A 13,799-nucleotide genomic window follows, 5' to 3' on the forward strand; every position below is an offset into this window, starting at 1 on the left:
TGAAAATATATTCAGCATCACTAATCCCAAGGTGTGTGTAAATCAAAACCACAGGATGTCACCTCACTCTGTCAGGATAGCCACTCTCCAAAGACCAGGAAATAACAAGTATTAGTGAAGATATGAAGTTGGAGTCCTTGTGCACTCTTGGTGGAAATCCAAATGGTGTAGCCATTATGGAACACAATATGGAGATTACTCAAAGAATTAAAAATAGAACTATCATATGATCCAGTAATTTCTCTTCTGGGTATTCACAGGTGATGGTCAACCTTTTAGAGACTGACTGCCCAAACCGCAACCCAGAACACACTTACCTATCGCAAAGGGCCATCACTGCCCCACGTGTACTGTTATCTGGTGCTTGGCTGCCAGGGCGATGCTGTGGTGACCTGGCTTGTGTGCCAACAGAGAGGGCTCTGTATGCCTGCTGCAGCATGCCTGCCATAGGTTCGCAACTACTGGTGTATACCCTGAAGAATTTAAAGGAGGATCTCAAAGAGATCAGTCTCTGCGATAGCCAAGAAGTAGAAGCACACCAAGTGTCTGTATAGCATCATAGGAATGGACAAAAAATATGGTATATGTATACAGTGGGATTTCATGCAGCTTTAAAAATGGAAATCTTTTTATATGCTATAGCAGTGGTGGCAAACCTATGGCACGCATGCTGCAACTGACTGTTATCAATGAAGGTTCTAAAAGGTTTGCCATCATTGTGCTGTAGCATTACTAAACCTTGAGAACATTATCCAAAATTAAACGAGCCAGTTGCAAAAGGACAAATACCACATGATTCCACTGATATGTAGTAACTAAAGTAGTTAAAAAATCACAGAAACAGAAAATAGAAAGGTGGTTACCAAGGCCCAGGGAAATTAGTGTTTCCTGCGTATAGAGTTTCATGGTTGCAAGATGAAATTTCCGTAGATCCCTTGTCCGACAATGTGAATATTCTACTGGTCTCTACACTTGAAGTTGGTTAAGATGATAAATTTATTATTATTTATTTTATTTTATTTTGAGAGAGGGTCTCACTATGTACCTCAGGCTGGCTTTGAACTCACTATGTAGTGTCCAGGCTGGCCTCAAACTTGGCGTGATCTTCCTGCCTATGAGCCACTATTCCTGGCCTAAGATGATAAATATAATATCTGTTTTACCACAGTATAAGGAAGAAGAAAAGATGTTATTATAGAAAATAAGTTTTGACCAAATCCATTTTTCTTAAGACAGAGCAATAATTATTCCCAGCATGCAGTGAGCTTTTGATTTTTGCCAGGTGTTCGCTCAGGAGGCCCCTCTCGTGGGTTCTGACAGTTCAGCTTTGCCTCTCCGGCCCAGTGCCTAGCAGCAGTGTATCTATGGAGGGACAGACACCTGATTAAAATTATTTCCCCAAAGCATCCAATATATGAAAGACACATGAACACCCTCATTTTTATTCTGTTTCCCTCTTGCCATTTCTTCAGCTTTGAACTTCAAATCAGAGATGTTTGACCTTCTCTTAACTGAAGAACCAGCCTTCCTTCTGAAGTCTATAGATCCCAGAGCCACTTGAAGAGGTCCTTCTTCCAGTATGACAGGCCCTGAGATAAACATTTTGCACATAGCAACCAAGTTTTTCCTCTTAAAGGTTCTGTGACTTAGGTAGGTATCGCTCCCATTCCATAAATGAGAAAACCAAGGCCCGGAGGCTAACATGTTTTTCTAGGCTGGCAGTGCCAATATAGAATCTGTGAGGCTCCAAAAGCCACAGCCTTACCAGCTTCACTGTGCTGCGTGGAGTTCCTTGTCAAGTATAAAATGAGGAGGAGGAAACCACTGGTCCTCATTAACCAGGGACAAGCTCATCTGTTTAATTTTCTAACGAAGCCTGCAGTCAGTAACAATGCATCCCCATCCTCTGCATTTCCTGTTTCACAGGTCTGTAGTTTAATTTGGTCTTACAAAAGACCAGGCCTCCCTGCTGGTTCCTCCTGTTTCCTCCACTGATTATGCACAGGCCAGATGAGATGGATGGCTGTGACCGCACTCTAATGGATGCAGCCAGACCAGCCGAGAAACACTTCCATGTGTCCTGTGTACCCAGCCTGTCTGGTGGTTCAGAACCACCGAGCCATGTTCTGCTGGGTTCTTACTGCAAGAGAACAGAACTTTTTGCTAAATCAGCCTAGTTCAGGAAGCTGCAGTTTCCTTGTTGGGCTCTCTGGGTCTGTGGGAGGATAGGGTCTGCCTGACACAGTACTTGCTACAAATACCTGACTCCTGTCTTGTCTTTGTCACCTCTGCCTGGTGACTTAGCCTACTGAGGGAGGCCTTTCCTCCTCAGTGTAGTTCTGGGTGACATCTGGGGTGCCTTTTTAAGCCTAATGTTCTACTGAAGGGACAAACAAACCAATCAGTTGAATTTGGGATTGTTGTGAAGACATTCTTGGTTTTGCCAAAAGCATCTTCATTTATCGATTCAACACACAGCCCTTGGAGCTGGGGTCAGGAAGGCTGTTCTGCAGAGGGGACAGCATCTGCCAGCACAGCGGCTGATGGAGCCCCTCCGGGCATTGCACAGGCCGGTGGCACAGCACATGGCACAGGTATAAGAGGAGGCAGGTGTGGGGAAGGTGCCATCAGCCTTCAGTAAGGAGCTGCAGCTGCTCAGATGTGGAGGCTGCCATCACAGAGACCCTGTGTCCCAAATGCTAACAAAGAACAACAAGGAAACTCACTAAAATCGGGGAACGGGGAAAGTGGGAGAGGACTCACCTTTCGTCATCACTGAGACCTCAATGTAACACACAGTATGGGGGAAAAAAAAGTGCTCTAACCTCTTTTCCTAATGGTCTTAAGTTTAGAAACTGAAGTCCTGCGTGGGAAGGTATAATCTGTCAGAAACTCAAATAGTCTTTCTGTTTTTCAGCTTCGGTTTCTTTCGATGAAGTCAAATTAACATTTGTACTTTTACTTAAAATACCCTCGCTTAGGCTGATCCTTCCCTCCACCCTTCCTTCTGATCCTGTAGAACTTCAGAGGGATGTGGGGATGAGGAGCAGGTGATGGCTATTTCTAGGGTGGAGAGGTCAGAGTGATTTTCCTGCTTTGTCTCCTGTGTTGCTCAGTTTCTTACGAGAAGTGGGGGGGAGATAATAAAGCCATTTTAAACATTAAGTGAATTTTAGTATAAAACTATTCAATAATTCTTGGTATTAAATGCTAATTGAAACAAATCAGTCACAAAATGTTAAATATAGAATGGTATCTCTCACATGAGAGGCCCCAAATATAAACAATTTAAAGAGCAAAATAAAGATCCAGGGTAGTCCTGGCAGAGGTGGAAGGGAGTAGGGGAGTGGGTGAAAAATGTCCAAGGAACTATATGTATCAAATCCCCAAGTAAAATGTAACCACTATTGCAAATGACTACTAATAAAAAAATAAAATAGAAATAAATAAAGTTAAGTGAAAAGTGAATTTAAAAAGAGCAAACAGGCTGGCACTGTCCCCACCTGGGTGTATCTGCAGCAGTCAGCTCTCTGCAATGGGATGCCCCTGCCCTCCCCGCCCCGCGCCACCCAATCCCTGAGGGGACTGGCAGGTTCCCCAGTCACCCTCTCATTGCATGTTGGTTTCCAACCTGGTGACCAGTGAATTCCTGAAGGGGTCTGAACTGCACACGCCAGGCTTGACTGGCCCAGGGCTATTTTGTGTACCCCTTCCCTTCTGCATATTTGTAATCAAAACAGCTTGAGATGATGCTGGTTTGGGGTGGTTCCTGCCATATTTTATTGCAGGGACATCAGGAGGACTCCTGGATATATGAGAGTGCGCAACAACAATGAATGTTCACAATTTTCAAAGAATTATTACAGTAAAGGACACATTGCCATCGGTCTCCCCTCCAAGTACAGTCACACTTCAAACACATGTATCCTCTCATTCTTTCCACTTTGAGAAGCAGTCCTGGAAGTCTTTTCTGAGCGTCTTTAGGAGTTGCGATCAAAAATATGGTAAATGCGGGGGCCAGGGACTTAGCTCAGTGGTTCTGCAGCCTGCCTTGCAAGCACAAGGACCCGAGTTCGATCCCCAGTACCAAAAAAAAAAGGTAAATGCTATTGCCTCATGCTATGCAAAGAAAATGAAGGCTCTTCCCTACAACATTACAGTGTGTACCATGTACCTCAGCCATCGGATCTGGCACTGTGCCTCTTCCCCAGAGTCAAAACGACTATGAAAGGAGAGCATTTTAAGTGAGTTCAGGACACAGAGGCAGCCATGACAGGACAACTAAAAACGTGAACGAACTCCAGAACTGCTCAGAAAGTGGCGAGCTTGATGGGGTAACTGTACTCAAAGCAAGTGGAGTAGTCTGAGGAGGATTAGGGCAATGAATCTTTTACTGTAAGAATTTTTTTTTTAAATTTAAACATGCACTGTATTTCTGGATCACACCTCATCTCTGGACTCAGGTTTCTCTGTATTTCTTTCCATTCTGAGAAAAGTATAAATACGGGTGTGTTATTTCTCACCATCGAGTTTCTCGTTTGTTTTAGAAGGTCTTGCTTTATTTTGAATTAATAAATATCAGAGCTCAGTTAGAAAGCCATCCCTGAAATAAAGCTGGCTTTTCATTGCATGGTTTTTGGCAAGTACCTTCTCTCCTCCACAGAGGAAAACTGTTTACCTTTTTGAAGAGTCAACAGAAACTCAGGTTCATAGTTCTGCCCTGCAGAGGACCCGTTTCTGCCCAGGGGAGGACAGGAGGCTGCTCGCAGCTAATTCAGGAGACAGAGCTGAACTGTGCAGGCTTCGCTTGTGACTTAAGGAGCAAACCTTGTTCCTCCTAGGAAGAGCTGCAATTAACATTCCTGGATAACTCTCAGAGTAATTAGCAATGTGATCTAGCGTTCTTTTACCTGAAAGTACTTAATTCCTTTTCCCTCAATAATTAAAGTTTTCTGCAGAATGGGAATAATAGGACCCATGGCGATGACTTCACTGAGCTGTGGTGAGAAACAGAGGAGATCAAATCAGATGATATCTGGGGCCTAGTCCAGTACCCACCACTGACACAAAGCATCTTCAACGTAGAGCTTTCGAGCTGACACATTCCTGGTATTGGCCACAAAACAGGACACCTGGGAAATGACAGGCTTGGCGGTGGCCACTCAGCAAGTCTTTAGAGCGGACAGGATTTGAGCCCCTCCTCTTCCCACGTGACCAGCACTCCACTTTCTTGGCTGTTTGGAGTGGTACATCTCACAAGAGTATCACTTTATTATCATATAGTAATACTTGTAAGGAAAAACAAATATTTTCCTGCTGATGGGCTGGAAGCATCAGAAGTCCGCTCCGTGTAGGAGTGATGCAACATCAGTCAGGCGCCGCGCCGGGGCTTCTCTGTGCTGTAGTTTCCTCTCAACCACCTCACTGCATTGTTAAGAGAATTACGTGAGCTAAAGCATTCAGGGAGACGGATCCCAGAGCCTGGCACTTGGTAGGCACGCGGCGAGTGTTTGCCATTATCATTCCTTTGTATATGGATGTTGCACACCTGCCTGCTGATCGAAAACATTACAACAGCCACAGATACAAGTGAGGAAGTGTCTGCCAGGGCCACGGAGGCAGTTTGGGGTGTATCACAAGGCATCATCTGAGGTGGAGTGTTGGGGAGCCGGAGTACTTGGGAAGAATTACACTTCCTAGTGATTGCATTTCCTCCCCAGACAAGAGCTCACTGTTTCGGGGCCTGGCCCCTGGCCTACTGCTGCTAATAGGACTAGTGTTCCTCCATCTGTGGAAGTGTTGTCACACTGTATTTCCGATAACTCCAGGAAGCCACGTAGGCAGTATGGAGGCATGGGGGGAGAGCCCCCAAACTTGGGTGATATTATCATATACTGTGATATTGTGACGTACCTATTTCATCGTTGGTTCCTAGATCCTTGCTCCCATAGCCTTTGTTACTTCCGAAGTGACTAGACTGGTGCTGGGGCACTTTATGCCTAAGAAACAGCTCCAGGAAGCAAAGTCTGGCTCCCTGTAGCCTTCTGCTTCCTTTCACCTGCTTTTTATTTCCAAGGCAAATGATGGAAAGATTCTTAAGTTTTTCCAACATGATATGTCTCGTATAGGAAATAAGACCCTCATTTCCTAAAGGGTCCTGCCCCAAGGTGAGGGGGAATCTGAGCAGGTGGCTCTGCTGGTTTCCCCACCCGGCCTGGTCGCATTAGTTCGCCCCTTTTGCGTATGCTTCAGTCATGCCTACGTAATGAAGTTCCCATAAAAACTTACAAGGACAGAGTTCAGACAGCTTCCAAATGGTTCCTGGAGGGTGGGGGTGCCCAGAAAGGGCAAGGAGGCTTGGTCTCCCACACCTTGCCCTATGCATTTATCTGCATCTTCGATGACACTTTGTGTGGCAAATCAGGAAACAGTGCCTGACAGGTGCACTGAGTCACATCCACACCTGTCTCACCTGCTGGCTCCTGCTGCTGCCTCGCTCCTGCCCGGGACAGGCAACATAGGGACCAGCTCAAATCCCCAGGTCTGGAAGGTCTTCCCTGATCCAGCCCTCAGCCCCACTTCCCCTTTACCCCCAGCTTGGGGATCTACTCCTTGTAGCAGCTTGAGACAGTCCCACGTGGGCAGTCCATGAATGTCGGATCTAATCAGAGAAGGAGCTTTAATCAAACCAAGCAAGGGAATGAGAACTGGGACCCAGTGTGGGGCACTACCATTGTAACATTGGGATCTTTTGTTTATCTTCTGTATTTGTGTCGCTTCAGTGTCAGCACACATAAGTAGCCACCTATTTGGTGATGCTAAAAAACACGTGCACGGAATTTTGTGTGGTCATACATTAAAAGCCAGATGCCACCACCTCTTGCTTCCTTGTTGAAAGATTAGCCTTCAGGTTTCCTGAGTTCATCACTTTCATAACTAACACAATGTGCTTCCTGAACTTCGCCACAGCCGGTCCTCTCCACGTACCGTCAGGCCTGCAGATGACCACGACGCACAATCCCTGAACTGTAGGCCCAGGCACACATAAACGCTCAGCACAGTTCAGTGCAGTCCATCTTCTAGCTACCTGACAAGAAAGCAGCTTCCACTCGGATGAGCATGAATTAGTTAATGCTGAAACAGCAGAAATGTTCGGTCCATATCCTGGGTCCACAGTGATCCCTCCCGCTCTACCTCTCACCCAGACATTAATTCTAGGCACTCTGGGTTGAATTCTGCGGTGAAATGCTGGTGGTGTAGTAACTGCAGGAAGGCATGTATAATTTCCCTGTCAGAGTGGTTTTAATGCCCCCTTTCAGTGAGCTGTGAGACCTTAAAGAAAAGATAAATGGTTATGGACCCACAAAAATCTGTGGAGTCAACATATGCGTGGAAAGTGCCATTTTTACCTTTAATCCTTTTAGCCAAGGAGCAAATCTATTTTTATTGCTTATGAGCGATGGTACTAAATTGACTATGAGGGCCGGGGATTTAGCTCAGCGGTTCAGTAGGCCTGCCTTGCAAGCGTAAGGACCCGAGTTCAATCCCCGGTACAAAAAAAAAAAAATTGACTATGAGACAGTGGGCTTCAGGAAAAAATTCCCCCTTATGACTCAGGAAGCCCACTAGGAACCTCAGTTTAGAGCGGGGGTGCAATAGGGTGATGATGAAAAGAGCGGAGGCAAAGAAATGGGCTGCATGGCACAGGATGACCACAGTGGGCCCTGGGACATGGTCTGAGAAGCATGTCCTGCCCTTCTCGAACCTCTGTGTGAAGGGTTAAATCCTGAGAGTAAAGCAAGCCTGGCCCTTCCCACACCTCCTCAGATACTAAAAGGTGACTGTGCGTTCCCAGTCATAAATGAGGTCATCCTCAGTGAGCTGTGCATGATAATAACCACCCTTTACTGTGCACTTTCCATCGCCAGGTGCATTGCTAAATGCTTTATAGAGTGTGTTCTTTAATCCTCCCAACATCCCTTTGCAATAGGTGCTATACTTCCCTTTAGAGGTGAGGAAATGGAGGTCTTAGGCTAAATTATTGGCCCGAGACCAGTAGCTGCCAGTGGTAGACCTGGGATTTGAACCCACAGACAGTCTGGCCACACAACCGGTGCTTACCCTAACCACCACGCTTTTAAATAGAATTTTGGCCTAATGAATGTGTAATACCCAGAAGGGTAGAATAATCTTTTTTTTTTTTTTTAATTGCCTGGATGATTCACCAGGAGACCTGGGGGAAACACCTTTGATCTTGATTAAGAACAAGAATGTCATTCTTCACCCACCCACACTACATGTGTGTTTTGGGTCATGAGGACTCCAAGAACCTTAGATAGTTGAGGATACTTAAATAGTGTGAGCAAATGAGTTTCCACATCCCTGCCCAAGACTCAAGTCCCCAGACTACAGCTGCTTCCTACCCAGCAGCTGGTTAGTGATCTTGTTATTTACTTTTTTTGTAATAAGTAGCTACATTGGGATGGTAGCAAAAACAGGGAGAAGGGCAAAGGGAAATAGAGGGTGCTGGTGAGTGATTTTGAAAGAAAATTTGACGAGTATTTTATTTAAATCAGAAAGCAAAAACTCACTGTGGAAAACTATTAAGGCATTTTTGAAGGGATTTCTTCTGAGCCCTGACTGAAATCCCCTCTGAGGAAAGCATGGCCTCTTGTCACTGAGCTGGTTACCAGCCTTTGGTCTTTGAGAACCAACCCTGTCTCTCTAGTTGGCTTTGTGAAGTGAGAGTTTGGTAAATCGAATCAGTTAATTCCGCTTGTTTCATCCCATACATATTAATTAGTCCTCTCAGTCTCCTCTCCCATGAACTCTGATTAGGACCAGCGCCAATGGTGTGGGGGCTGGATTACTGTAGTGGACTTCAGACAGGTTTGCTTATGGTGTTTTGGGAGGGGTGTTCAAAATGGTTAATTTGTGTGTTGTGGAATAAATAACTCTCTTTATCCAGCTCAAAAGGAATGACAACGTAAGCAGGTAACATTTTTCTAGGAAAGCTATAAATTCTTTAAAGGTATAAACTCCTTACGTAAGCTGCAGTACAAGTAAGAGAAATCTGAGAAGTAGATGGTCTTGATATTATCATATAGTTGTAAGGGGAAGTTAATTTAGAAAAATAACCCTGTGTATCTCATGTGAATATAAACACACACACACACACACACACACACACACACACATCCCTCTTGGATTTAGTAATTCTATTTCTGAAAATGTATCCTTAAGAAGTTATCCAAAACTCAGGAAATTAAGATGTTTGTTGCATATTTACAATAGCAAAATATTTGAAACAGTTAGTATGTCCCGGTTACATATATGCACAGAGACCCATCAGAATTAAAAATCAAAATTATGTCATGCAGCAACATGCAAATGCTTATATAAAAGGGAAGTCAGATATATAATTATAGCCATGCACCTTTTAAAGCATGTACTTTTCATTTCTAGAATTTCTATTTAGTTCGATTCCTACTCTCCTTTTTCATACCATCCTGCTGATTCCTTCTGGTTACTGTTCCTTCCTTTTTCTCTTAGCATCTACGGCACACCTCCCTGAATACTTTCTTCCAGTTTAGTCACAGGATGCAGGTTTTCCTGTGTTCATTTCCTTGGTGTGGAGACAGATTGTTCCTGGGAGCATTTCTTCTTCTGTGCAGGTAGCTTTCCCTAGGACTCTCATTCTCAGCTGGAGGGCTGGGGGAGGAGGTGGTTTTGCGTTGTACTTGCCTTCACCTTAATAATTTCAGTGGCCCCAGGTAGATAATGCGCTTCTTTACCAGTGTCCTGGGGGTTCTGAGTATGAATTCTGAATTTGTGCAGGGAGCTGAGTTCCCTAGTAAGAGCCTGCACATTGTCTCTTACCCCTAAGAGGTGAAATCCCCAGTTCCTGACCCTAGAGCCTTTACTGATTCCTTGCATATTTTAACACCCTTGGACTTGACTCACAAATCAGTAGGGCCTGATTCCTTTCCTGCCCCGACTCTGCTGTGCATTAAAAAATAATTTATGCTTTCAGCATCATTTCCATATGTTATAGTAGTTATGTTCAACCCACTTTCATTTACTGCAAATATACAAAGATATATTTGAATACAATCAGAAACTGAAAGGGACTTTGAGAATGAACTGATTCGTGAAGGTTAATATAATGGATTTAGTCAGTATCTTTCTATATTTTGCACATTCTGTATTGTCATTATGTTTGTTCGAAAAAACAATCATAAAAATCCTTCCATGTTTACTGTTGCTTTCTGTTTCAGAACGCATATACGACAACTGCCATTAATGGGACAGATTTTTGCACATCGGCAAAAGATGCACTCAAAGTTTTATCCAAGAATCCAAGTCATTTTACATCTGTCAACTGTTTTGGAGACTTCGTAATTTTTCTGGGAAAGGTGAGCTGCCTTGACTAAATGAATAAAGAACTGGGGATTCAAAACAGTAAAGCAGCTGGAGCAGTGGCACACGTGCCTGTAATCCCAGGATGGGAGGCTGAGGAGCTCAAGGCCAGCCTGGACTATATAGCAAAGACCCTGTCTCAAACAAAACACAAAACTAAACCAAAACAAGCAAGCCATCCAAGCAGTTAATTTGAAAGGGAACTGATGCTCTTTAGTAGGTGCTATGCTTCATCGTTTTATTTAATCCTCAATCCGAGGCATCTGTTTTGCAGATGATGAAACAAAGGCTTAATAATTTGTCCAAGCTCCCACAATAGTTAGAGCCAAGATTTTTATCTTGGACTTATTTTCTCTCCTGAAACCAATCTCTCTACCGTTCCAATTTTCATCTTTTCATGACTAAAATGAAAATGTTACTAATCTCAGACAATGAGTATGTTTTATGGGATTTTCCTACTATAAAATGAGGTTGGATCAATCCTCATGAAATCTGTTCATTACTTAAGGGCAATTAAACCTATAAACAAGATGGATTGTTAATATCCTAAGTGAGGCCGAGGTTACATTTCTGTTGCCATGTGAATAATGTATACTTAAAAAATAATTTATACTTAAACATGTATAATTTAAAAAATTGTAACTGTACAGTGAGTGAAGGAGGATCTTAGAATCTCAACAGCTTAAGGGACACAGCCCTGAAATTAGAATCTTTCACAACTCTAGCTTCAGACTTCATACCTGTAACATAACCCATGTTTTTTCTAGGTTTTAGGAAAAGCAACTGACATCTTGATGCCCGTGGTGCATCAGCCCCTGTCCCAGTCCCTATCTGACCACGCTTCAAGTTAGCAGGTTCTTTATACTGTGAATCACAGTACCTCTCTTTCCATTCCCCGGATATAATTCTGCACATCTCATTTTACCTGATCCTGCTTCTACTTGACTGCCCTTCAAGTTCCTGGCCGGAGACATGCCAACCTTCTCCCCATGTCCTCTCTGTTCCAAGCTAAACATCTTTGCTCCTTCCAACCATTTCCCTACATCTGACATGAATACCATGGTTCCCAGCATATCCCACAGGTGAACAAAATCAACATCACCGTCTGTGATGCAAGTATTGGGAATTCTGCTCATTTAGGATTTTTGTTTCTGTGGTATTTGCTGAATGTCTCTGATACATGACTATCGTAGTTAAATGCCAATAACAAGTCATAACATCCTTGGATTTCAAGTGTGTGCTAACTGCGTATGTGTTTAAGGTTCAGCTGAGCCTTAGAGATGTTTCAAAGACAAAAAAAAATTATGCCTTTCAAAACAGACTAATACATTATCGTTCTATTAGATGGATGCTTGTTTACATATTTTCTCTAATAAATTCCAAAAATTTCTGGAACTTAATAGACATTTATTTTAGATACTAACTCAATTTCCTATTTTTCCTGTAAGAAAGGTATAATGGGGATTTGGCTCAGTGGTTCTGCTGCCTGCCTTGCAAGCACAAGGGCCCGAGTTCAATCCCCTGTACCCCCCAAAAAAGAAAAAAATGTATAAAGGCTAATCGTCTCTTAATAAGCATATGACTACCAGTGATTCTTTAGTCTTTTGAATGCAGTACCATTTAGATTTCCACGTTCATATTTACAGACATCCAGGAGCAATGGACCCCAGATGGACTCCATTACATCAGTTAAAGAATTAGGTGCATCATGGTCTGTAATTGTGTGCCTGGAAATATAATAATTACATATCTCAAAAGCCTGAATAATCCTATTATCTCCCCACACCAGCATTGGAAAGCTTTTCCACTTTAATCCCCAGGGGGTAAAACTGACACTTTATTAACTACAGCAACCCAGGATTGTTGCACTCTTTTAAAAAATGGTGTTTATAAAAAAGGTTTTAAGTGGAAAATGCTTCTTGTGGTATTACATGAAAAACTAAAATAAAAATGCTGAGGTTTTGTCATATGTCTAAATGGATAAAACTAAAGTACATGTTTTTACCTCTCAGACTGCTTTCTTTTGATATCCCTGCTTTCATTTATTCTTGTTCCATTCTGTTGAATTTTTGACAGGTACTCTACAATAGGGTGGGCATGCATGCACACACACAATTATCTGTATGACAAGAAAACAAACTTTCCTAGAATATGTATTCTAACCAACTTATAAAGGTTTTCTACAAACTTGCTTCTGGACAGGTGCTGGTAGTGTACTTCACTGTATTTGGAGGACTGATGGCATTTAACTACAACCGCACGCTGCAGGTGTGGGCAATCCCTCTGTTACTAGTAGCCTTTTTTGCCTGCTTAGTAGCTCATAGTTTTTTATCTGTGTTTGAAACGGTGCTGGATGCACTTTTCCTGTGTTTTACTGTTGATCTGGAAACAAATGATGGATCACCAGAAAAGCCCTACTTTATGGACCATGAGTTTTTGGTAAGCAACCATTTCCTTTCCTATTACTGTCTCCATCCTGGGGTCTGTGTTGAAGACTCACACCCAGCCCTATTTCTTGTATAGAATAAGATCTGGGCTCAGCTCTTCAAGGCTGGACCACTTCCCTTACTCAGACCTGCTCCCTGGAGAGAAGTGAAGCTTAACAGAATACTGATTATATGGGTTCCTCAGTAAGGGCAGCCCCAAAGGGTGCTGTGTAGGTGTTCTGGAAAGAGTAATCCAAGTAGCTTTGATGCTCATGGCTGGTTTTGGCTTTTGGGGCCCTCTGAGAAGTTTAATATGGATCTTTTCCTAAAGAACGTTTGCACGTCCAAGAGCCACGTCATACCCCAGGTGCCAGTGCTGACAGATCTGCCACCTTCAGGCCTTTCGGTAACCAAGGCACGCCCTCAGCAGAGCCCCCACGCTGCTTCTATCTGGAAATAGCAGGCAGCTGTTTCCAACAGCTTTTACAACCACAGTTGTTGCTCGTCTGCCTTATTCAAAGTAGACAACTGAGTAACTTGAGTCACTTGGCAGTTTAATAATTTTCTTTCATTCTGTTGCAGTAAAACTTAGAAGTTAGAGCCCTGTTAGCTTTAAATAGCATCAAAGCACTCAGCACAACAGGTTCTTAGTTTAACAAGCAGTTCTATAGGTTTCTGGTTAATACAGCCATCCTCAGTTCTTTACTATTTGTGTATATGTTGCTGAAGTGAGCAGAATTCTGTGCTATTTGGATGTGCTCTAAAAGAAGTGTTTCTGATGGAATGAGATTTGTATTTTTCACTTAAAACTCCACTTTGAAATCTACTCCCCTACCAAATATTATAGTCCAACAGGGAAATTTTTTAACAATTCCCCAAAACCATGTGGCCAACAACTCCTATTAAACGGTTATCAACAGTGCAGGCACATCACCAATCTGTTCTGTTTTTCAG

At 43.2% G+C, this 13,799-nt stretch overlaps 1 protein-coding gene across 5 annotated transcripts in view; it reads left to right on the forward strand.

The window, feature by feature from the left end:
- The window catches only part of Slc44a3 (solute carrier family 44 member 3), an 84,708-nt gene that overhangs the window by 68,888 nt on the left and 2,021 nt on the right, over window positions 1-13,799 (forward strand). Inside the window, exons 12-14 of one of the 5 annotated variants that reach the window (XM_010639887.2) lie at window positions 9,553-9,674; window positions 10,278-10,415; window positions 12,622-12,693. In XM_010639887.2, coding sequence (XP_010638189.1) covers window positions 9,553-9,674; window positions 10,278-10,401 — 246 coding nt within the window. In that variant the 3' untranslated portion in view covers window positions 10,402-10,415; window positions 12,622-12,693. Of the gene's footprint in view, window positions 1-9,552; window positions 9,675-10,277; window positions 10,416-11,186; window positions 12,589-12,621; window positions 12,859-13,799 lie in introns of those variants that run through there. The other 4 variants (XM_010639888.3, XM_019209907.2, XM_010639886.3 and 1 more) reach the window with 4 other exon arrangements.

This window comes from Fukomys damarensis, unplaced genomic scaffold (genome assembly GCF_012274545.1).
Source record: "Fukomys damarensis isolate Sample0158 unplaced genomic scaffold, DMR_v1.0_HiC HiC_scaffold_33, whole genome shotgun sequence".
Classification (NCBI taxonomy): Eukaryota; Metazoa; Chordata; class Mammalia; order Rodentia; family Bathyergidae; genus Fukomys; species Fukomys damarensis.